The 25,719-nt window shown below is 46.6% G+C and overlaps 1 protein-coding gene across 1 annotated transcript; it reads left to right on the top strand.

Annotated features, from left to right (window-relative positions):
* The first annotated feature begins 681 nt into the window (after positions 1-681).
* On the top strand, positions 682-25,374 carry LOC139366233 (proto-oncogene DBL-like). The gene is given in 31 exon segments (XM_071103486.1): positions 682-1,104; positions 7,135-7,203; positions 7,460-7,574; positions 8,041-8,131; positions 9,878-9,997; positions 10,124-10,240; positions 10,450-10,599; positions 10,970-11,085; positions 11,362-11,476; positions 11,646-11,765; positions 12,324-12,515; positions 12,676-12,867; positions 13,158-13,329; positions 14,534-14,613; positions 14,949-15,034; positions 15,135-15,201; positions 15,285-15,400; positions 17,446-17,515; positions 18,537-18,629; positions 18,804-18,896; positions 19,305-19,433; positions 19,539-19,760; positions 20,074-20,166; positions 20,453-20,531; positions 20,781-20,844; positions 22,092-22,127; positions 22,129-22,190; positions 22,602-22,714; positions 22,926-23,038; positions 23,400-23,485; positions 23,604-25,374. Coding segments are annotated over 31 exon segments (3,381 nt in total). The 5' UTR covers positions 682-989; the 3' UTR covers positions 23,699-25,374.
* The last annotated feature ends 345 nt before the right edge of the window (positions 25,375-25,719 follow it).

Raw genomic sequence — 25,719 nt, 5'->3', positions numbered from 1 at the left:
GATGTTTCAGAGATCAAATTATATTTGAACAAAATAATATTGAAGAAATGCTAATGTTTCTAACCATAGAAGACCATTTCAGAACAATCTGGGATGGTCGGTGTCATGGCTTGCTGAAATGACATGGAATGACTCTAATGTCCGATAGCCCAGCATGATACTGTATGCATTAGGTCAGCTATTCAGTGCTGTGCGGCATCAGCCCACAATCTGCTACAGGAATCTAATGGCCACTAAGATGAAGAAAACAGAAAGGAGGAGTCTTAAGCGAGCGAGAGAGTTGGGAGGGAGTTGGCAGTGTGTCAGGACTGGAGCCACTGTGCCTCAGCAGCGGCAGAGCTGACGCACTAAAACCCAGACGGAGAGGGATAAGGGGAGGGCACACAGAGAGAGAGAGAGAGAGCGGGGAGAAACCCCAGTGGCCATACGGAAACCGGATTTCACTATGGGTTAGCGGCTGCAGTTTAGAACAAGGCACTCCCCCTCTGGACTCTGCATGTGAGTGTGTATTCTCTCTCCCTCTCTCCCTCTCCCTCCCTCTCTCCCTCTCTCTCTGTCTCTCTCTCTCTCTCTCTCTCTCTCTCTCTCTCTCTCTCTCTGTATGTGTATATATATATATATATATATATGAGGGAGAAGTGCTTCATTGCAGCAGGACTCTGCCTTGTACACAGTAGCCAGAAAATCTACCATATATTTTTCTGTGTGGACTTCCCCACTTCTTCCTCTGTGTGGTTCTGTGGATGCGCTCGATGCGGCTCAAGGTGACTCAGGATTCCCGAGCCAGCCCCAGGGAGCATCCGAACTGGATCCCTAGACCTCCAGGGACAAGTGGGCTGAAGCTTCCTCTCTACCTCCACCTGGAAGTGGAGTTGGACTGCGGAGAGGACCGTAGGATAGTCGGGAGGATGTGAGGCCTTGACAGCAGCCGTTATCCACCACCAGGCCTACTAGGCCAGTCCAGCCCCGTGGGGCCCGGGGGCAAGGGAATGGGCCCAGTTTCACTGCAGGTGGAGACTGAACAGGAGCAGAAGCCAAAGAGAGAAATGGATTGCTACCATAGCCTTCTGCAGGCTGGCTCTCAGCTGGAGAACACACTGCAGCGTGAGTACCTCTCCTGTACTGCCTCTTACACCCCCCCCCCCCCCCCTCTCACTGGCATACATATCGTGGTATATGGAGACATATAACGCAATGATAAGTGTGGTGTATGGAAACATAACGGTGTCATGATAGAAACTATTTAAAGCATAGTGGCAGTTTAAGGTCTATATTGTGTGTTATTGATTGGATGGTTTCTGCTGCATCCAGCAGTGGGTCCCTATGTAGCCATGCAGGGATTCATGTGCTATTTTTAAACCCTGGGGGGATAGTTTTCGTCCATAGCGATCATACACAGAGGAGATATTTTTAAGTACACTCCACATCTTGGTGTGTTTGGAGAAATGCCAAACAAACCGTTCTGTCAGTGAAATGTAATACAAAATAGATGTATTGTGTGACTGAGTTGATTAGGGAAACTATCAAGGTAGAGTTCTGTATGGTTGCTCGCAGCTTTTTGAAGTCTAGTCATAAACAATACATTCCTCTATTGGGGGATGAATCCTGTAAGGGCAGCCAGATGGACAGATTGGACAATGAAATAATGAAAACGAGTGGCACTGCATCCCTGTCATGGCCCAGACACTACAGGAGACAGACAAGGTGATAAACAGTGCCCATGCCTTTTACACCATTCTCCTCTATCCTTTACTTTCTATTGGAATCAAGTACATGATGCTCCTGGATGGTGGTGATTTGTAGCTGTAGTAAACCTGATTCTCTACTCTGTAGAGGACTAGTAGGATTAGTTGGTTAACCCTCTTTGGCACTGCTTTGTTGTGGAGCCCTGCTAGCTTTTTTACTGACCGGTTTCCCTGTACATCCCCTGGGAAGGGGGGTTGTCCTTGTCCACGTACTTCCCCTGGGAAGCGGGGTTGTCCCTATCCCTGTACTTTCCCTGTGTAGTGGTGGCGGTGTCCCTGTGTAGTGGTGGTGTTGTCCCTGTCCCTGTGTGAAGGTGTTGTCCCTCGTGGGAGTGTTGGCTGTGTTTGAAGGTAATGGGGACATTGGGGGGAAAAGGTCATCCTCCGGAGGTTCTATTTTAACCAGGTGGAGTTTGCTGGAGGCACTGCAGTACGTTTATATCTGACGAAGGAAAAACCTGCAGGCAGACAGTCTCACTCTCACACACAGACACACACAGGTAACTGATCAGTTGTGTGTAAGTTTAAATCTTCACTTCCCTCCACCTGGTTGTATTTTAACCTGTCTATCATTTACTTCTCTGTGTGCGTGTGTGAAGAAACGAGGCATACAGGGTTTCCTATGGGTTGTGTGATTTTTTTGTTGTTGTCATTTTAAAGCCCCAGAATGCTTCCTGCAGTTAATCCTGAACCTTCACAGTAAGTAATATGATCTCTAGGCTGAGAGACTGCGGTCCATAGCGACGCCATAACACACCTCTTCAATGATACCTGTCGGCACATGATAAACAGACTCCAATTGGTAAGAGGTATGTTTCATATAAAATGTAAGCAATGTCTGTGCAGATGTTGAGCTATAAAAATATATCTGTCCAAGTTCACAACAGAAAATTGCAAATTAAATTTCATTTCCACCCAGATTAGCTTTGCTACATATTGATGCTAGGGCAAAAAAAGAGCAGCTTGAAACCTAGATGATAAATCGGACACATCACGTTCACATGAGCCCAGATGGTCGTGTGAGTCATTTCCAACACTTTCCCTCAATAGCCCACCACTATAATCCCCTTAACGCTGAAAGCCCTGGATGGTTAAAAAAATATCTGCTGACTTCAAAACAGTCATGGCCCTTGTAAAAAATGTGTTTGTGTGTGTGTGTGCGGCGTGTGTAAACCTGAGGGACTGCATGTGTGTGCCTGTCTCCCTATGTCTCAAGGGCTGTGGACAGCGTATGCAGTATATTTTTCTCTCTCTCCACACAATGTAGCCTCTGAGACATCAGTGACTGTTGGCTGAAGGAAGAAGTCTCTGCCCTCATCAGCCCGCCCAGTGTGCCCACATACTGGCCTCATGGCACGGGCAGTGCCAGTCATGTGTGATGGCACTGAAATTGAGTGGCTGTGTGGCACCCTTCTTGTCAGGGTCTTACCTAGGCAAAATGTGTCCCATTCACGTCTAAATGACTCAATCTCTTTGCAGAGAAAAACTATTTAAATTCTGTTGATGATCATCTATTTGGGGGGGGTGGGGGGTGGGGGGGGGGGTGGGGGTTCTTGAGTAAATGAGCATGGGAATAGAGGGATGAAAAGAACCAGAATCTTGTTGGAATACTACAAGAAAGTTGTGCCAGCTACTGCAGGTTGGCTAATTATCAGCAAATGACACAGGACTATCACAGATCAACCACTACAGTATGTCATCAGGAGGGACAGGATGCCTGGCCAAAGCCTGGCCAGCCCTGCTTTACCCTGAGCCTTTAATCTGTCCAGCTGTCTGGGAGTCTGTCTCAGGACCCACTTATGCTTAATGGGGAATATCATTTTCTGGGCCAGAGCAGAACAAACACAGGTTATTTGTGTTTTGAAGCAGAAAACACTACTCAGTGAAGTCACCTGACTAGGCTTTGGTGCTTTGATGAATCAAGTCAGCGGGAATATTTATTTACTAGCTGTGTGGCTGCAAAATAGAAGGCGTGATTTGGAGGCTGGGTGTGTTATGCAGACATCTTGTTTAGCATGCCAGGCAGAGACCGAGTGGTTTACACCATGTGATGAGTGGTGCAGAGTGCTGATTGGAGAGGGGCCGTGGCGGAGTCTCATCCTGGGATCACAGACTAGCACGCATATTAAAAACACTGCAGCCAGCCTGCCTGCAGCACAAGCTTTCTCCCGCGGCTCTTCTGTGTTGTATAATCCCTACAGTAAGGAGCAGGCAAGGCGGCTGCAGTGTGTGTGCTGTTAAGTCTCTCAGTATTGTTTTGGTTGCCTATTATCATACAGTGCATTCAGAAAGTATTCCAACCCCAAGACATTTTCCACATTTTGTTACGTTACAGCCTTATTCTAAAATTGATTGAATTGTTTTTTTCCCTCATCAATCTACAAACAATACCCCATAATGACAAAGCAAAACCAGTTTAAAAAAACAACAACTGAAATATCACATTTTCATAAGTATTCAGACCCTTTACTCAGAACCTTGTTGGCAGCGATTTCAACCTCAATTCTTCTTGGGTATGATGCTACAAGCTACAAGATCCTCTCAAGCTCTGTCAGGTTGGATGGGGAGTGTCGCTGCACAGCTATTTTCAGGTCTCTCCAGAGATGTTCGATTGGGTTAAAGTCCGGGCTCGGGCTGGGCCACTCCAGGACATTCAGAGCCTTGTCCTGAAGCCACTCCTGTGTTGTTGGCTGTGTGCTTAGGGTCGTTGTCCTGTTGGAAGGTAAAGCTTCACCCCAGTCTGAGATCCTGAGTGCTCTGGAGCAGGTTTTCATCAAGGACCTCTCTGTACTTTGCTCCATTTATCTTTCCCCCAATCCTGCCTAGTCTCCTAGTCCCTGCCACTGAAAAACTTCCCCACAGCATGATGCTGCCACCACCACGCTTCCCCATAGGGATGGTACCAGGTTTCCTCCAGATGTGACACTTAGCATTCAGGCCATAGATTTCAATCTTGGTTTCATCAGACCAGAGAATCTTGTTTCTCATTGTCTGAGGGTCTTTAGGTGGCTTTTGGCAAACTCCAAGTGGGCTGTCATGTGGCTTTCTTCTGGCCACTCTACCATAAAGGCCTGATTGGTGGAGTGCTGCAGAGATGGTTGTCCTTCTGGAAGGTTCTCCCATCTCCACAGAGGAACTCTAGAACTCTGTCAGAGTGACCATTGGGTTCTTGATAACCTCCCTGACCAAGACCCTTCTCCCCTGATTACTCAGTTTGGCCAGGCGGCCAGCTCTAGAACGAGTCTTGGTGGTTCCAAACTTGTTCCATTTAAGAATGATGGAGGTCACTGTGTTCTTGGGGATCATCAATGTTGTAGAAATGTTTTGTTACCCTTCCCCAGATCTGTGCCTCGACACAATCCTGTCTCAGAGCTCTACGGACAATTCCTTATACCTCATGCCTTGATTTTTGCTCTGACATGCACTGTCAACTGTAGTAGCCTATATAGACAGGTCTAGACAGGTCTTTCCAAATCATGTCCAATCAAGTTGTAGAAACATCTCAAGGATGATCATGGAAACAGGATGCACCTGACAGTAATTATGAGTCTCATATCAAAGGGTCTCTAAATAAGATGTTTCAGTTTTTTATATTTAATACATTTTCATGTATTTAATACATTTTCAACATTTCTAAAACCTGTTTTCTCTTTGTCATTATGGGGTGTAGTGTGAGGATTATTATTCTTATTTTTTAATCATTTTTAGAATAAGACTGTAACGTAACAAAATGTAGAAAAAGTCATGGGGTCTGAATACTTTCCGAATTCACTGTATCTGGTTGCCGGATATTACTTGCTTGACGACTCATCCTGAATTGAATTCCGCTGCTCTATCGATTGCGACATACATTGTCTAAATCTGCCATCCTGGAACTCATTTGTGTGACGTCAAAATGTGGGGCGTTGTACAAAACTAATTCATCAGCGATTGGATCGTCTCTAACAAATCTAACCAATCAAAGTGGATAACGTCATCATGTAGGCTGGCTCTGGCCCAACCCATCGTTTTCAGGGACCAATCAAAACGTTCAGAATGTGTTTGCGTTCCGAAAGACGTTGGGGAGGGGGGATAATCCAGACCCATCGTGGAGAAGAGTGGGCGTGGCATTTTGCCGAAGCGATATGGATGGGTAGCCTGACAAGGATATTTCACCTTTTCTCATTAGATTGCCTCTAAATTACAGTCACAAATGGCGTCTTCTGTCATATGCTGTGCCGCATTAAGGGATGACAAAATCATTGGTTGTGAAGCTGCATAGTAGACATTGTTGACGTCAGCTGTACAAGAGATGCAGTGTGTCCAGGAGTACATCCACTATCTACCCCCCATGAACTATTTAGAAACTGCCTATGAGTACTACATGTGGCCTTTCCAAGCTCTCTGATACACTCGAGCCAGAGATCTGCAGAGCTCATTACCCCTCCACTCCACTCACTCCCCGCCAGACACTGTTACCCCCGACGACATCGATGTGGAAAAGGACACACTCTCCCTCTCTCGACACAGTCTCCCCCCTCTTTCTCTCTCTCTCTACCCTGCATATCTCTCTTTCTCACTCTCCCTACACAACCCCTCTCTCTCTCTCCTTATGCTGCATCTCTCTGTGTGTATGAAATCCTATTCATATTTACTAATACTGTGTATTATTCACAAGGAGACTGAGTGTATGTGAATCAAGTGATCGGTTGCATAAACTAGTCGACCACAGAGCATTATATATGACTATATACACAACTTTTACTTTAGAGTTATATAATGCCTGATAGTGGAGTTTAAACTCAGTCTTCAGTGTGGCTTCAATCATCCCACTATATCATTGTATATTTATGTTACATGCAGTGTAGAGTCCTTTCAACATTGTGGAATGAGGAGTGAGTCAGTGCTGCCTGCCACCACAGCTTGGTGTACACCACAGGAGGCTGGTGAGGGGAGGACAGCTCATACCATGTGTTTGACGTATTCGATGCCATTCCACACCAGCCATTACCAAGAGCCCGTCCTCCCCAATTTAGGTGCCACCAGCCTCCTGTAGTGTAAACAGTATATGACCTCCTGCTGCCTCGCCTGGTGACGGGAGAAGGGCATGGAGAGGTATAGTGACTTCCTCCTGCTGTTCTAGCCTGGTTGACACAGTGGATAGAAGGGGTCCAGACCCACCTCAGAACGATTGACTGACTTGAACCAAACAGCTGAGAGTCTGTTACCTTTCTTACTACTGTAATGTTGTTTTACATATAACCACTGGGGGGCAGTATTTCTCTCTGCTATTTCATCATTCTTATGGGACAAGTTATGAATGATAACCACTGTGTGACAGGTTGAAAGAGGCCTCATTGGGACCTGTTATTATAATCTCTCTCTCTCCCCCCCACCCCCCTTCCTACAGAAGTGTCAGTCTCTATGAGTATGAAGGAGGTGGACGGCTACATTGAGAAGCAGGTGGCCTACTTGTCAGGTGGGGGCTCTTTACTTAGTCTTGTCCCACTACTGAGGGTTCATAACCTCTGACCTGTGTTTACATTTGTTGTATAGATTCAGGTGGTGTCTACGAGCTGTAAAAGTAGTAGTGACATGTTGAAACTGACACCGCTGTGCTCAGTTAATCCAACATGTGTTGACTATTTGAATGAGGCGTCCGCAAAGAACGTAATACCATTGTTTAACACATTGTTGAGTGTGATTGTTCCTATGAAAATCATTTTTCTTCGCAGGGGGGCGTGGTGAGGACTCTAGCGTGATCGTGACCCTTCCAGAATACTCGGCTTTCAGCGACATTCCGGAGGAATCTTTAGCCAAAGTCTTAACATACCTCACCCTCATACCTCGGTGGGTGAACCACCATATTACACTCCCTCCTAATATTCATCTCTGTAGCCCTCCCTCTCTCTTCTCACAACTCTCTCTTTCTCTGCAGTGCAGTGTGTGCCTGCTTTAGTCCAGAGTTAGAATTCTTTGCACAGGTGGCACTAGATGCTCCCTATCCTATCATCTATTTCGATGCCCTAGTGATGTCCTCTGTGCCAGCTCAGAGCAGGTATACCCTAGGGAGGAGGGATCATATCATTGGATGAGTGCAGAGTCACAAGAGTCGATGAATGTCCCTGTAAACATATCTAATGTATTCACTCTGCAGTCCTTATTTCTGTACCAAAAAATATAATTTGTTGTCAAATGAATTTAGCATATTATCAGAGTTTTTAGGTACTATACATGTACATATTATCAGTAAAAGTATACATTTGTTCAGTGAAAGGTACATGTGTTCAAATACTTTTGGTTCTTGTGTTTGCAGAGCAAGACAGCCAGGTGTAAAATTCATCATAATTTTAGACAGAAGACTGGATACATGGACCTCTATCAAAACAGCACTTGCCCGAATTGCGGTGAGCAAGTTAAAGTCATGGCATTTTTCTCGCGTGCATACATGCACTCTCGTGCATGTGGAAATGAAATCAAACGTTATTGGTCGCATACACAGTTTATCAGATCTTATTGTAGGGGGCTGCGAAATTCCTATGTTACTAGCTCTTAATAATGCAGTAACACGTCAAACAAGTACACTAAATAATAATAATTTTTAAAGAAATCAAGAAAGGTCGGAAACCAAATCAAATCTAATGTGGAAGTATGGTAACGATACTGGTTTAGGCCTGGCCCTATCCCACTAAAGAACGGATGATTTGCTGCTGTGGAAAAAAGACCTTCAGAATATCAATACTATCAGACGACGTCAGATTGGGGAGTTGTCCATGGTGCTGAATTATCCCCACTCAATTCCTGCTGTTTCGGGATGGTCTCTTGTGCGGTTTTCATTAAAATACTGCAGTTTTGTCACCGTTTATTATTGCGCATACATCATTTTCTTAATAAATTGTTCTGTATTCACTGTATGAAAATAAAGTACCGTCGTGAGGGAATCAAAATGCAGAGCCAGCACTCCGCTACTTGGATATTTACCCGATGACGCTATATTTCGGCGGAAAATGAGGGAGAGCGGGAAGTCGAGAAGGTTAGAGGAAGGGAGAGCTTGCAGACAGCGCTGCCACCCTCCTCGTGGCAGCAACGTTGATGCAGCGGAGTAGAGGGGCCAAGTAACTTGGCACCAATTTGTTAGCGACGGAACGGGCGAGGTTTTAGCGTTATCCCATAAATGGCTGTTAACACGATGGCTGAGAGTTACCAGCGCCGAGGATTGCACAGGACACGGAAGAGCCCGGTAACGCGCTTATTACATAGTTTGATTACGTGCTAAAATAGTTGTGCTTGAGTTTGGGTGGGCAGAGTGAATGCGGCATCGGTCACTGACATCAGCTTGCTCGGCGTAGCACTGCGGTGCAGAGCCTGATTTGAGTTTAGTCATACGTTTGATGCAGTGAGACCGAGAAAGATAACTATGAATGCAAACCGAGCAATGATATTTTTTTTAGAATGCTGAGCTTGAAGGGCAGAGTTTATGTTTGCGGTAGCCTGAAGCTAGATTTAGATAGGACAAATGAATGTCAAAGAGCTCTATAACCGAATGCATCGGTCTTTTTGGGAATAATCAATTTCCCACTGTTTTATGTCGATGTTCTGTGCTGCACATGTTCACGCTTTAACAGCTGGCAACTTCAATTGAACCAAACCCATTTGTTAGTTAGCAGACCTTCACCACCGCAGTCGTGTGAGAAAAATGGTTGTGAGCATTATTTTTCAAATTTAGCTCATCAGATTGTCATCCTTAGCCTACTGCTTTACTTGTGATCTGACGCTGGAAATCACTCTGAAAATCACCTCATCCCTAAAAAATACAGACTACCTACTATCTGCTCTTGTTTAGTGAATCCATTTGATATTGACTGCAACTTTAATACACCTGTGATAGGCACTAGCTAGCAGGATATGTCTGGCTTTCCTTATCTGATTGACAGTGGGTGAGCCTGCTTTGTCTGACTGCAGATGATTGCTTGTTAGTGCAGTCAATATGTCCTGTCAGTGACAGATGCTGGCAAATGCCTATCCCTCTATGCATCCAGAAGTGTGAACAGACTCTGGCGTAGTGTTGGGTAAAGACATGATCCAGGAATTGTCAAAGGTCAGAGCTCACTGTCCAACCCCGGGGGTGTGATTGTGTCCCTCTCCGTCTCCAGGCCTCCTTCCCTGGGAACCTCCACCTGGTGCTGGTGCTGAGACCCACCAGCTTCTTCCAGCGCACCGTCACAGACCTGGGCTTCCGTTTCAGCCAGGAGGACTTCATGCTCAAGATGCCAGTAAGGCAGATCAGAGGCCAAATCCAACACTTCACCACACGGCATCGGCATCTCATGTTTGAAGAAGCGTGCGTAGTACTACACACAGTCGATTATGTGCAGCTTATTGTAGCTCTCCTTTATTAGGTGGTGATGCTGAGCTCTGTGACAGACCTACTGAGATACGTTGATGAGAACCAACTGACCTCTGAGTTTGGTGGAACCCTGGACTACTGCCACAGTGACTGGATCGTTCTAAGAACAGTACATACTTTACACTTACATAGCATCCGCCATGCAGCCACTCAGAACCCCCAACACTTCTGTTACAACATATCTGATGCAGAGAAACACATTCAAACTTGGCCTGTATGTTTACACAGTTCTGAGTGATGACATCAGAGTATACATTTAGAAACACTGTGATGACTTTCCTGTGTTGTGTGTGTGTGTGCTCTCTGGCTCCCCTCCAGGCCATAGAGAGCTTTGCGGTGACAGTTAAGGACATAGCTCAGATGCTGCAGGCATTTGGTACAGAGCTGGCTGAGACCAAACTGCCAGCTGAGGGCACCGCCATCATGCGCCTCCTCTCAACCCACACTGACAAGTACAGGAAACTCAAGGTATACTGCAACCCTTTTTACACCATAGAGGTAGAGGACTCATCGTTGTATCTGTGCCGTTATACCGCCTGTGGGCAGTGGAATTTGAAGTAATAGATTTTCCCTTTCTTCATTGGCTGATTTGCTCCTAACTCATAGAAATCCCCACCCAGTTGACTACCTTAAAATGGAGGAAGCCCTCAATGGCAATGTCCATGCTAAAATGGGTTATATCTATGATGAGTCCTCTATCACTATGTTTTACACTAGACTCTATCATAACATGTTACAATTCTATATCAGTGGCAGACTAACTGACAGCCAGTCTACATGTTCACCTTGATATTTTATAACCATTTTGTCTGTCTTGATCATTGTCTGTCTTCTACAGGAAGCGATACGGTCAGTATCAAAGGAGGGTCGTCACCTGCTGGCTAGCCTGGAGGCCTCGGGGAGAGAGGAGGATTCACTTTGGGATGTCAGGCTGGACTGGGAGACTGTGCAGAGGTGTGTGTTTATATAACCTCAGAGATAATCATGCTACGGTCTGCCTAAAGAGTGGCCATGGGGCTCCTGAGTGGCGGAGCGGTCTGAGGCACTGCATCTCAGTGCTAGAGATGTCACTACAGACCCTGGTTCAAACGCGGGCTGTATCACAACTGGCTATGATTGGGAGTCCCATAGGGCGGCGCACAATTGGCACAGCATCGTCCAGGATAGGGGAGGCTTGCCTAGTTAAATAAAGGTCATTTTTTGATTATAACCTCTGTCTCTGGTCTTCAGGCTACTAGCTCAGCTGAGGGGCATGGAGTCAGCCTTTGACGGCTTCTTTGAGAAGCATCATCTAAAACTGCAACAGTACTTACAGCTGCTCAGATACGAACATCGCTTCCAGGAGGTGAGACTGATCAATTGCATAATTGATGATGGTTGATTCATTGTCGAGAGGCAACTCTTAGAACAGGGAGGACACGTGGTGTACAGTTCAATTTGAGATCGGATGGGACGTTTTGAAGTTGGGAGGGATATACGTCTCTAACTAATGTCTTTCTCTCTCTCGTTGTCAGATGGAGTTGTCTCTGGAGCATCTGGCGTCCCAGGAGAGAGAGATGTCGTTGTCAGGGGAGAAGCTGACTCAGACAGAGCAGACACTCAGAGACCTGGACATCCTGGAGGCTCACGCACAGGTCAGTGTTTACTAGGGGACACTTCCCTGATCAGATCAATGGACCAGGGTTACACATACTGTATACTGTGGTTGGCAGAGATTGTCTTCTCAGGGACTCGTGCTTTTGGTAATAGCATTGTGTCACAGGCCGGCTCATAGCCTGTGGCAAAAATGAGGGGACGCGAACAACAGGTATAGGCCAATCAAAAAGGTTCTTTATTGTAAACCAAAACGATTAACTTTAAACAATGAAAAAAGGAATGAGGTGTGAAAGTATCATAATGTAAGGTGTATGTAAAGGGCAGGGATGCATGAATCCGTGTGTGTGAATGACTGAGTGAAAACTATGCAAAACGGAGGAGGAGGAGGATACTTTGAGCCCAGGTGACTCCAATCACTAACGACCCTCTGCCTGCAGGAGGAACCGCCCCTGCACTGCAGAGGAGGGGCCGTGACAATTGGTTGTGTAGCTCGGATTGAAGTGTATTTGCCGTTGTGATGCTGTGTGTATGTAGGCCTCCTGTATGTCATGTCTTGTTGTATGTAACTGACTGTGGTGTCCTGGTTGTGTTGCTAGGAGGAGATGGTCAGTGCCCAGATCATCATCCTCCATGGGCACCAGCTGGCAGCCAGTCACCACTATGCCATGGCCCTGATCTTGCAGCGCGGCAACGAGCTACGTCACCGCTGTGACACGCTCAGTAATGCTCTGAGGGTGAAACGCGCACACCTCTCCCGGGCCCACCGGCTGCTGCTACGCCTCGGCCAGGTAGAGGACACACACACACACACACTGTTTACACTATTGCACACAGATGAGTACAAATCTAACATCATACACAAACAACCACGCTGATACTCTGTCAAGTGCTACCGTATATCCGAATATGACTGGTCGGTGCGAAATCGTTGTCTTATCGCCTCCATAGGCCCAGAGTTGGTGTGACGATGGGGCCTACCTGTTGGCCCAGCAGCTGGTGGATAAGTTCCAGTCTAAGGAGGGGGCCCAGGCTGCTTTGAAGGACATGGATAGATTCCTGGAGGGGGCTCCGTCTCTCCTCAGCTCAGGACCTGACCTCCTGGCCGTGGAGTTTGAGTCTGTCCTCACCCCAGAGATACAGGTCCAACACCAAGCCAGTGTCTCTCATTGACAAACAGCCTTATGGTTTAAAGAGTAACCCCCCCTGTAATGTTTCTCCTGACACATTTGTGTATAATCCATTCTCAATGTTTTCTATCACGCCATAATATATCTAATATTACAGGACTTATACAAGCATTAATTTCTGGTCATGGTACCTTCAGGCAACCTTCAAGACTGCATAAAGGCTATGAACGGCTGTTTAACTAACACTCAATACAGGTTTTGGGTCGATATGAATGTCCTAAGCTCCTCTTCCATCCTCCCCAGGTCCAGATAGGGGAAACATTTGAGAAGCACACGGTGGTGCAGGAGATGATCCACAACAGGCAGGTCTGTCTGAGGAAGCTGGCTGAGAAACACGTCCGTCCCATCCAACTAGTGGCCCCCAGGGCGGAGAGCCCGCCCCGCTCCAAGTCCCCACTCTTTTCCCCCAAACATGGTAAGAGGAGGCAGTGGAATATACACACACACACTCTCAATCACACACATTCAATCACACTTGATACAGTACATTAGCATTTGTCACAGTAGATTAAAGAACATCAGACTACAGTTGACTGTTTGGGGTTATAGAGGCTTACAGCACACTTTAATTATCCAGCTCCGCTAGGCCTCCACCCAGGGCTCTGCTGTTTCCCAGGCCCTGTGTATGCAGCCCTCCCCTGGCCTCTGGCCTGACAGCCGTCCCTCTCCCCTGGGTACTGGGTGTCGTCCGTGTCCTCAGCCTAGGGCTTCACACACCATCCATCCTCCAGGCCACAAAGCAGTAATCAAAACAGCAAACCACAGGCTCCAGTAATGAGGAAGCCCAGGGTCTTTGTGCTCGACCTCAGTTAGCGGTCCACCTTTACCAATGAGCTAGCTGTTAGAGCCCAGCACTATAATCAGTCCTTGGGGGATACCCGGTTAGCCGTGATGCTAGCTGTAGTACACAGCTATGGTAATAATGTATATGAACCACGTACGGCAAAGACCCTTTCATCTCCCACTCGCCTCCAGGCAGGGCTGAACAAAGCTAGCCATACCGCACCCAATGAATAATGAGGTGCGACGTGTGGGTGTGTTTCTCACACACAGAAGGAAACCCCTTTATAAGAGGGGAGATGAAGATACATGTGTTGGCTCTGATTTAGTGTGATAATGTGCATGCGCACACACATGCTGGTCTTAGGGTATGTGAGGAGCACGTGATCAAACGGATACAGTCAGTCAGCCATTTACACCAGACAGTACTTTGGGTGATGTGTTCTTAGAGGATATAGTAGTATTGGAGTTCCACTGCAAGCTGCTTATTACCAATGATTAACTAGCCGTCCATCAGAAGAGAAGTATCAAGTGTAAACCCTGGACCAACAGTCATCCCCGGGGTCAAAGACCGGACAACCTGGTCCCGCAGGACCTTTCAAACCTAGTATCATCGTCAAATCGCCGCAAGCATCTACTCATTGTAATGATGGCTCTATCGGGTGATGTTAGTGTTAACTACTGTGCCGTACACCACGTCATGGCTTCATCAAAGCATACGTGGAGACATATGCTGTACTTAGCATTGTTAGCATGTTGTCCAGACAGGTCTGGTGTTTCATCAAAAGCATAGAAACCTACAGTGTTATCGAGTTCAGCTGAGAGGTCGTGTGTTGCAGGTGTCGACGGTTTGAAGTTCTCCTTCGATCTGTCACTCCCTGGGAAGAGGATGTCACGGAAAAGCCCCGCCTCCAGAAAGGTGAGATGGTCGAAGAAGGACGTGAAAGATGAAAGTCTAGTATAGAACAGTTCACACACGTCACTGCGGCTGTGATGATGACATGTATGATGGGAATGTTATGGCAACAGAAAATGCATTAGGTGGATTCCCTCCATGTAGGGGCGGCAGGTAGCCTAGTGGTTAGAGCGTTGGGCCACTAACAGAAACGTTGCTAGATCGAATCCCCGAGCTGGCAAGGTAAAAATCTGTCATTCTGCCCCTGAACAAGGCAGTTAACCCACCGTTCCTAACTGACTTGCCTAGTTAAATAAAGGTTCATTAAAATGGTTGTCTGTATGTCCTGGCCGTCTCAGATCGAGGTGATGCATGACTACCAGGAGAATAGGAGCTCCCTGCTCTCCAGCCTGGAGGGAGAGGACAGCCCAGACCTTCTCAAACGGTCCGTCTTCTCATCCTCTACATATTCCTGCTGTGGTCTTCCTGATTCCTTATGTTCAGACAGAATACTAACGAGGCCCTCTGGCCCTGTGTCTCCACAGTCACGTGATGAGGGAGCTGATTGCGACAGAGAGGGTCTATGTGGAGGAGCTGCTGTCAGTGCTGCTGGTGAGAGCCCAGCAGCGTTTTCCCCAGCTATTACTGGATTACTACAGTGAGTTTTGTATTCTGATTATGTGCGTATTGTGTAGGGTTACAGGGGAGAGATGGAGAACCCGGCCCTCGCGGGGCTCTTGCCCCCCATCCTGCGCAGTAAGAGGAACGTCCTGTTTGGCAATATGCCTGAGATCTACAACTTCCACAGCAGGCAAGGAAACATCAGTTGGCAAGGGCAAACATGCATGCTCACACACGCATATACATACATACATACATACATACACACACAGTGCATTTGGAAAGTATTCAGACCCCTTGACTTAACATTTTGTTTACGTTACGGCCGTATTCTAAAATTGATTCAATTGTTTTTCTTCCTCATAAAGTTACAAAATACTCCATAGTGACAATGCAAAAACAGGTTTTTAGATTTGTTTTCTTCTAATTTATATATATATATAAAAAAACTGGGCCTCCCGAGTGGTGCAGCGGTCTAAGGCACTGCATCACAAAACTAGACACATCACTACAGACCCAGGTTTGATCCCAGGCTGTGTCGCAGCTGGCCGAGACCGGGAGACCCATGAGGCGACATACAGTTGGCCCAATGTCATCCGGGTTAGAGGAGGGTTTGGCCAGCCGGGATGTCCTTGTCACATTGCGCTCTAGTGACTCCTTGTGGCGGGCCGGGTGCCTGCACGCTGACTTTGGTCGTCAGCTGTATGGTGTTTCCTCCGACACATTGGTGAGGCTGGCTTCGGTGTTAAGCGAGCAGTGTGTCAAAAAGCGGTGCTGTTTCGTAGGACGCGTGGCTCTCGACCTTCGCCTCTCCCGAGTCTGCACGTGAGTTGCAGCAATGGGACAAGACTGTAACTACCAATTGGATATCACAAAATTGGGACGAAATAGGGGTAAAATACCATACTTCACCGTTGGGATGATGACAGATTTCCTCCAGACATGATGCTTGGCATTCAGTCCAAAGAGTTCAATCTTGGTTTCTTCAGACCAGACAATCTTGTTTCTCATGGTCTGAGAGTCTTTTAGGTGCCTTTTGGCAAACTCCAAGTGGGCTGTCATGTGCCTTTTACTGAGGAGTGGCTTTCGTATGGCCACTCTACCATAAAGGCCTGATTGTCCTTCTAGAAGGTTCTCCCATCTCCACAGAGGAACACTGGAGCTCTGTCAGAATGACTATTGGGTTTTTGGTCACCTCCCTGACCAAGGCAACCCCCCCCCGATTGCTCAGTTTGCCCGGGGGGCCAGCTCTAGGAAGAGTCTTGGTGGTTTCACACTTCTTCCATTTAAGAGTTATGGAGGCCACTGTGTTCTTGGGGACCTTCAATTATGCAGGTGGACTCCAATCAAATTGTAGAAACATCAAGAATGGAAACAGGATGCACCTGAGCTCAATTTCAACTCAATTCCAAGTCTCAGAGTAAAGGGTGTGAATACTTATGTAAATAAGGTAATTCTGTTTTTTATTTTTAATACATTAGCTGACATTCCTAAAAACCTGTTTTCACTTTGTCATTATGGCGTGTTGTATGTAGATTGAGGATTAAAAAATCATATATTTTTTTAGAATAGACCTGTAACGTAACAAAATGTGGAAAAAGTCAAGGGGTCTGAATCCTTTCCGCAGGCATTGTGTGTTTCTATATATATATATATATATCCTGTAGTTAAGAGGAAAGATCAGCACTGTCATTGACTTGTGAGAAGTTGGTCATGTTTTCTATAGGCATTTGGAGTCTCAAAGAACTGTAAGATTAAAGCAGTAATTGCATCATCATAACCTCTTTTGAACAACTGCTCTATCTTAAAAACAACCATCTCTCCAGTACAGTAGCTACTAGCCAGTTTCCTCTAGCCAGCTGTGTGAGTTAGTTTATGTACAACTGTTTGAGGGGCTCTGTCTGCCTCCTATATATCCTGCCTGCTGGGAGTGCTCCCCTGCTGGGCTGAAAGGCTAAACTGGATGACTGCATGAGGCCCTAAGCCAATTAGAGCCTCTCTAACTAGTGTTAAATGCCAGTTGCTCTAACAAGCGTTTGATTATGCCAACGAGAGAGGAAACTGGCAAACACTGGGGGCTCAGTGGCATGGATGTGTGGGTGGCTAGTCATTATCTATGGAGGAGTGCTGGATAGGGGCCTGTGTGGTGGTGTTTGCTGCTCTGTGTGGTTAGGGTGCGACCTACTGACCTTATCTGTCTTTGACCTCTGACTCATGACCTCTTGGGTTCTACAGGGTGTTCCTCCATGACCTGGAGGGCTGCCTAGAGACCCCAGAGGGAGTAGGGGCCTGTTTTCTGGAGCGGGTGAGGAACGTCTATATGCCCTCAAACTCATCTCTGGACCGCGAAGCCAGTTCCACTGCATTTTTTAATTGTTCCCCTCTAATCAGGTACTGATTTTAGACCTGGGAAACCAGGTGGGTGCAATTAATTATCAGGTAGAACAGAACCAGCAGGATCCGGACCAAGTAGGGTATGAGTTAAATACCCCTGGTAGTTTGTCTGTGGTTGTTTGTGAAGAATGTCTTTACCTGTATCAGCTGAGAATTCTCAACTCTCAACAAAGTTTTGGCGGCGTGTACCTCCGAGTCGGTGTCAGGTGATACTTCAGCAAAAATGTCCATTTAAGATGTAATTTTTACCTATATTTGTCCTGTGTAAAGGCATTATTATCTTTGTGTGCTGCAATCCGTAGTTTCTGATGAAAACGTTCTCCTATTTAATCCGATCCTATGTAATTATTCCGAGCAATACACTATTTTCCAAAGGAGCATAAAGTTAACGACTTCCAACATGCACTACCACGCTATACTTTTATAATGATCAGTTGTTTGACTTTACCTGTCCTGATTGTTAGAGAGTTGCTAGGGGGAGTTGGAATCAATTGTTGTTTTTTTTATAGAAAATTGCATTCTATGCATCACCTGCCAAAACAAAAAGCTCTGCCGTGCTATATGACAGGGCTGCTCCTTCTCCGTTAACAAACACCGCTTACCTTGGCAGAGGTTGCGTAAAATGTTATGTTTTATTTAAAAAAAACTATGAATTGTAGCACCCAAGGAAGACACAGGACAAACATAGGTACAAGGTACGCTTTAAAGGATTTGGGGAAAGTGAAGCTGATCCTAGATCTGTGACTAAGGGGAACTTCTACCTGGAACATGTCTGATGAGGTTAGGGAGTCCAGAGTTAATTCATTGTGTGGTGTTGTCGCCCTCCACGTGGAAATCGCTCTGACACCGAGTCGACGTAATCGGCATAGCACATGCGTTTCACAGTCTGGCATGGACGGTGTGTCATTGGAAATGTATGTGTGTATTTCCAGAAGGAGAATTTCAAGGTGTACGAGTGCTACTGTCAGAATAAGCCTCGCTCAGAGTCACTATGGAGGCAGTACTCGGACTGTGACTTTTTCCAGGTCATGCTTATTTTTTCTATTCGTGCCCAATGTTTGTACTCAGCGATACTACTACACCACAATACCAGACATATTCATTATTTTAATAGCACAAAATGATCGATTATTTATATTAGGTTCACTGTTAATAACCGTGACACATGATTCCCAATATCTCCCTGCCATATTCTACAGGAGTGTCAGAAGAAGCTGGAGCACAAACTGGGTCTGGACTCGTACCTGCTGAAACCAGTACAACGCCTCACCAAGTACCAGCTACTACTGAAGGTCAGACCTTCGTGAAACCGGCCGACATACACGCTTCTACGCAGCACACCGTGCCAATATTGCGGCATTTATATTAGCTGAAACTTTATCATAATTCAGCGTCCCCGAAATCCTGTCGGTGCTAACATCACTGTGACATAACCTGGCCTTACCCAGGGACATTTATTTCAATGAGTTGAATGCAGGACGTGAAGGATTACAGATTAAACTAGAGAGAGATCCTGTCTGGTTAATGGGGATTGCTCCCCATTTTCTGTCCCGTTATTCTCTGTTGTTATCTGACAAAATAAGGAACATCTTACATGCAGCACAAGGACTATTATTTTATAGTACAGCTGGAGAATTTCAGGATTTCTTTGTTACCAGACATTGATCTCTACCAGACATTAATGTGTGTGTGTGCTGTAGGAGCTACTGAAGTACAGTGCAGGAGGCTGTGAGGGGACCTCTGAACTACAGGCGGCGCTAGCTGCCATGCTCCACCTCCTCAAGTCAGTCAATGACTCCATGCATCAGATAGCCATCACAGGCTACCAGGTAACTTGTCCTTTGTGTCTGTGTGTGTCTGTGTGACACAGTGTGCTGTCCTGTATCTCTGACCCTGTGTTTTGTCCCGTGCCCCCCCCCCCCCCCCCCCCCCAGGGAGAGTTGTGTGACCTGGGCCGGGTGCTGATGCAGGGCTCCTTCAGTGTGTGGATCAGCCATAAGAAAGGCCCCACCCGTATGAAGGAGCTGGCCCGCTTCAAGCCCACACAGAGACACCTGTTCCTGTATGAGAAAGCCCTGCTTTTCTGCAAGTGCAGGGAGGAGCATGGAGAGGGAGCAGACAAGACCCCCTCCTACAGCTTCAAGCACTGTCTGAAGGTGTGTGTGTAGGCGGCACACTCTGACACATGCTCCCTGTCGCAAGGATGTTTGTTTTGGTTTGCGTGTCAAGGCGTCAGTGGGTGTGTGTGTCAGGGTGTGTGTATGTTTACGGGGCGTGACGGATGGCATCACCACCCGTTGCTCTCCTCTTGATGTACGCTAAAGCTTCTTACCTTCACACGGCGGAGGAGTGTGTGTCGGCGGGCCGGCCATGTAGCATGTAGCTGAAGTGTGCCCGACGTGACGCGTGGCATGTCCTTGTAGGCCCCAGGTGCAGACTGTGTGTGTGTGTGCGTGTGTGTCCTGGCAGATGAGTGCGGTGGGGATTACAGAGAACGTCAAGGGAGATGTGAAGAAGTTTGAGATCTGGTACAGTGGCAGGGAGGAGGTGTACGCCGTTCAGGTAAGGATCACCCCTGCTGTGAAGTGACTGTTGATGCTATTCATGCAGCATTATGTTCTCCGAACAAGGACAAAGACAATAACTACCACCCACTGGCTTGTTCATTGTCTGTGTGTTGTTCTGTTATTTGTTGTGACAACTTCATGTAATGTATTGCTACGGTACAGTATGTGTTAAGCTATTGTAGGGCCATTTTGAAATCATGCCTGTAAGATGCAAAGAAAAGTGTGTTTCCTACTATACGTTGACTGCGTTCTAAACTGTCCTGATCTTCTCCATCTCCCAGGCTCCCACAGTGGAGGTTAAGACAGCTTGGCTCGGGGAGCTGCGGAGGATCCTCACCAACCAGCAGAAACTCCTCAAAGGTTTGGACGTCACTCACATCGCTCTCCAAAGCGCACTCCGCAAAGAGCTGGTTTAACTCACCTCATCTCAGATCAATAGTCCTAGCCTGCACCTACCTAATGCACCTACCTAACTTGAACTTCCTCTTAAATGCGGGGAGACACGTTTCAGTTGAGTACGTTCAGTTGGACAACTGACTAGGTATCTCCCTTTCCCTCTCTTGTTTCTAACAATCCTTTTGCCTCTTCCTCTTCCGCTTCTTTTCTCAGATGAGCGTTGTGTCGACATCCAGATGCCAGACCACATCCGACGGTCTCCGCCCATGTCAGAGAGGTCAGTCTTGTTGGGTGTTGTAGGACACCCCTCAGTTGTCACAGCAGCTCCCCACTTGGTGTGAGTGTGGCAGGCAGTTCAGTGAGCTGTTCAGATGGTTATGATATATGGTGTTGCGGGAGCATATCAACAAGCAGGTATAAAGCTGGGAAATGAGGAGGAGAAGGAGGTGTGTGTGAAAAGAAGAGGTGTGTGTGTGTGTGTGTGAAGGCCCCGCTTTCTCCTTAGCTGTCTGGTTGCTGTCCTCCCCTCCCTCCCCCCTGCAGGGGTGTGCGGCCGTCCGGAGGGGCTCATACGGGCTGTCTTTCGGGGCTGGACTTTGTCTCGCTGTCCTCCGATGTCTTTGTGTGTCTGCGTTCCCGGAATCCCCGCCCTCGAAGCCCCCGGCAACGCCCCCGGCCACGCCCCCCTAACAGACCCCGCCCCCAGCGCCACTGACCCGTCCTGACGCTCAGTGGTAAACTCAGCCCAGCTCCGCATGCCCCGGCCCGGCTTGGCATGGCTCAGCTGACCTAAACCACCCACCAGGCTGCTGTGTTTGCATACTGACCGTCATCTGCCTCTCCTTTACTAGGCGTCTCCATTCGGCTCATACATTCACCAGACGCACGTTTCCTCATGTCTTTTGATGTCCCAGCAGACCTTCCATCTCAGACATGCTCCCCAAAATGACTACACCCATCTTTTCATGGGATTTGCAATTTTGCATGGAATGCCCCAAAAACAATCAAAGGTTTGGATGTTTTTAACTTACATTTGATTTCCTCATGCTTTCAGCACGACAACTGCTTCTTAGATGGGGCTCGCTTTTTGAGAGATTATTAAATTCAAATGATCTTAAGTTATTTGGCTTGTAAAATCTAGACAAACTGATACATTGATGAACCAGGAACTAGATAAATCGAGACCATACCTTTCCATGCGCCGGCATGTGTCTGCTGTGTACCAGGCCAGAGCCCACACTGTCTTTGTGTCAGCTTGGTTTGCACTTGGTCACATTGTTGCTTGGCGTGGGGCCTTTTGGCTGGCGTCTGAAAGATCATCATTGTGGTGCGAGATGAGTTTGAGGTAGAAATTGTCCTTAACCACAGATCTACGGTCAGTTTTGCAGGTCCCCTTTAAATGGTTAAAGGTTAGAATGTGGGAACGTTAAGCTGATCTGTGGCTAAGGGCAGCTTCTACTTGGAGCATGTCTGATGAGGTTGGGGAGCACAGAGTTAGTTCGTTCATTGTGTCGCTCCCCACAGCAAACAGCAGAGGGCGTCGTTCAGCTCAGAGGACACAGTCAGGGAGGAGCAGTCCAGACCCACAGTCCCTCTCCCCAAATCACCAGCGCAACCGACACAGTGAGTACACCACTCCCTCAGACATGTACCCATAACATAATCATGTAGATACCTGGTAACTACTTGTAATAATGGTGATTGGGTCATGAGAGGTGATACATGAAACTCCCTTGACTTGATATTGGATTTATTTTGGCATATATTGCGATCCCTATTCCCTAAAGACTCAGGTGTTTCACATGAAAGAGCACCGGGTGTATGGAGGAGCTCTGGGGGAAAAGGCACAGCTACTGATATTATCATTTGACTCTACCGTCTTGTTAATGAGTCCGTAAGTGCCGCACATCAGGATTTGAATGGCCATTTATCGCTACAGTTACCAAGTATTTACCTTGGTTATTTCTGGCACCATATAAGAGGAACAAGCCAAAAAATGTGACTCAAAACAAATGTGTGTTTTGTCATCTCCAGGCGGGCCCGGCACGCCTCACACAATGGACATCTGTCTGGGTCTGGAGGAGTGGGGTGGAGGTCAGGACCCCTCTCACCAGTCAGACACCGAGGAGGAGGACACTGCTCAGCTGGTGCGATGGGTTTTCCACGACACCAGTACAACCACTCTCACTTACTGCACACCGTGTGGCCTCATTCCTCACCCACAGCCTTTTAGATATGCTTATCAGAATATTGAAAGGAACCTCTCGAGGCTCCTAAATGTTTTAAAGGCGTCCTCTAGTAGGATACACCGCTACACATCCTTCGCCCAGTCTAACAGACGTGTTTCTGTCCTCCCAGGCTCCAGGCAGATATAAGGCCTCGGCTGAATGTCCACGAGACGGCCCAGATGACCTCGCCATCGAGAGCGGTGACGTCATCCAGCTGCAGCACGAGGACAGCGAAGGCCACTGGTGAGTGTGTCGTCTCATATGCCTGGTGGTGAAGTTGGTTGCCAATGGCAGAACCCTATTTGACATGGCTTTTATATGGGCTCTGTGCCGATTTGTAAACTTAGAGAACCTAATATAGCCGGTGTAAAGACTTACGGACATAACTGACCACGCAGGCAAATGGTTAAAAGGAGCAGGTGGTCATCCTATCGGCTGTCATTTTCATTTAATTTCTTAACAATTCTGCATGTTAAATGGCCAATGTTCATCAACACCCAGCAGGTAATCTACCGCACAAAGCCGCCGTGAACGGCCAACGTTCATTAGTGTGTCCCGTCCTTCACCTTAACCTCTTTTATACTCTCCCTCACTCCATCTCCAGGCTGGTGAAGAACCTGAGTCGCAGGCAGAAGAGCCTCATCCCACTCCCCAACCTGCACGTGGTTCTGGGACACAGCAGACGAGGAGGTATGGTTGCAGTACAGGGGAAGAGGTTTCTAAAGCCATTTGTACTCTTGATCCTCCTCCCTGCCATGTAGCTCATTTGATGGGTTTGCTTGAATAATTTGTCTCCTCTCTTATCCAGATCCAGGGAATCTGAAGGCCAGAAAGCTCAGCTCCCCTGAGAGGACAAATGCTGCCTTCAAGTGCTTGTGGGAACTGGGAAACTTTACAGTATGAAGTCGTAACTCTGGAACAATTCTTCAACCAATGGCAAGCTAGATGATCTATCTAATGATCCAGTTAGCTACCGTGATTAAAGTTGACAATATTGTAAAACTAGCTACATTATACACATTGATACATTTGACAATGTCAAAAATGGATTCGCTTTAACATCTTTTGGTTGAAAAGGTGAAAGGTCAGTGATGAAAAGTCACAACTCTGGTATCAAACCCTATCTCTGACTTTCCCACTTGGAATTCCGACTTGGGAGGGTCATTCAAGTGGTAATTTCCCAGTCGGGTATTTCCCACTACAGAGGAGCATTTGAAGGCAGCAATAGAACAGCTTTTGTGGGACCTTTGCACAGATTGACCAGACAGACTGTTATACATTAGACACTGTGAGGTCATGACTGATGAAATATCTTAAAATCTGCTTTCTCAAAGTGCTCTGATTGGCCATGATGAGAGACAACTATCCAATTGAAGAAGGACACAGGAGCTTACATTTTGGATTATTGATTAACATTTTTCTGGGCCAATAACATGAAGACCTGCTTTTGCCCACCCGTGATGGACAGTGGACAAACTTAATGAATGTTACCTTAACTTTGGACAGCACAGGGCTCCACCAGCACACATGCACAAGGTTTTAAGGAAGGACAAGGGACATGTGAAAAGATTTGGCACTTAAAGTTAATTCCCTCACTTTCTCTTCGAACCAGCCAATGGCCTTTTCTGTTGGGTTGCTGTAGCTGGATTGGGACTGTTATACATCCATGGACTCTACCTCTCGACTGAGGGATTCTTAACCATTATTGCTATTCAGTGGGGATGCAGTTGGTGGGTGTTTGTTTGTGTGTGTGTGTGAGTGAATGTTTTTATGGATCATTACAATCCAGGTATCGCCTGAAACATTTCTTTAAAATATACTTATTTTTACATTTTGGATGTGTATACTTGAATGTTGACCTGTTTGGTTCCATGTTCATTTATTCTACATGCTCATGTTGTTTAGGAAACCATGCTGTCTTGTTCCTTAAGGCACCCTTCTCTTACGCTCTCCAAGAGTTGAAATGCCAAAACGTGCCCGTGCCATAATGCCTTTTTATTCCTGCTATTTTGGAATCCGTCTCCTCTTCAATAAATGTTTGCTCAGCAATAACAAAAAAACAGTCTTGCTTCTACCTCACCTCAGACCTATACACAACTGGCACTTTATTGGGGTGGAAGGTCTACAAAAGAAAATGCATGCTGAAAGAAAACTGGACGCTGCATACCTATGATTCATTTCCCATTTTATTTCCTGAAATCATTGTTTGTCAGTGGGGATGAGATAGCTGTTGAGATCACGGTGATTGATATAAGTGTATTAATCAGGTCTTCAGATGTCTCTTTGGAGGTATGGGGAGGAGCTGCTACCAGCATGGATCCAGCAAACAGAGACTGCTGTAATTCTCCCCAGGATTTCATGCTCTCGGTCTCCCTCAGCCCTCTTTGAGAGAGTTCCTCTCCTCCTCCATCGCCTCACACTTAGTCTTAGGTTTCCCATTAAACAGGATCATACAGCAAACATGAAATATACCCACTGTGTCGAACGCTTAATTAAATATTGATTGCGGACTTTTACCAAGGAGGTCTGCCTTTGATGTGCAGCGTTTTGATGTGGAAATTAGCTTGGAAAGCAGCACGTTTATTTAAGTTCCGTCGCTGTGTGAGGCAGCTATGCATCACCGTGAAAAGATGTCTATATACACTGAGAGTCCTGTTTGACTACCATGCGTTGCATCTTAATATGGCAAAATGTAACTTTTTCTTTTGAGCTACTTCGGTCTAAAATGCAACACATTTTGAACTGAACTGTGATGTAAAAAAAGATATACACTGAACAAAAATATAAACGCAACATGTAAATTGTTGGTTTCATGAGCTGAAATAAAAGATCCCAGAAATGTTCCATACGCACAAATTTGTTTACATCCCTGTTATTGAACATTTCTCCTTTGAAAAGATAATCAGGTGTGGCATATTAAGGTG

The sequence above is a fragment of the Oncorhynchus clarkii genome, chromosome 14 (genome assembly GCF_045791955.1).
Source record: "Oncorhynchus clarkii lewisi isolate Uvic-CL-2024 chromosome 14, UVic_Ocla_1.0, whole genome shotgun sequence".
In the NCBI taxonomy this organism is placed as follows: domain Eukaryota; kingdom Metazoa; phylum Chordata; class Actinopteri; order Salmoniformes; family Salmonidae; genus Oncorhynchus; species Oncorhynchus clarkii.
This window is presented reverse-complemented; position numbering and strand designations above follow the sequence as displayed.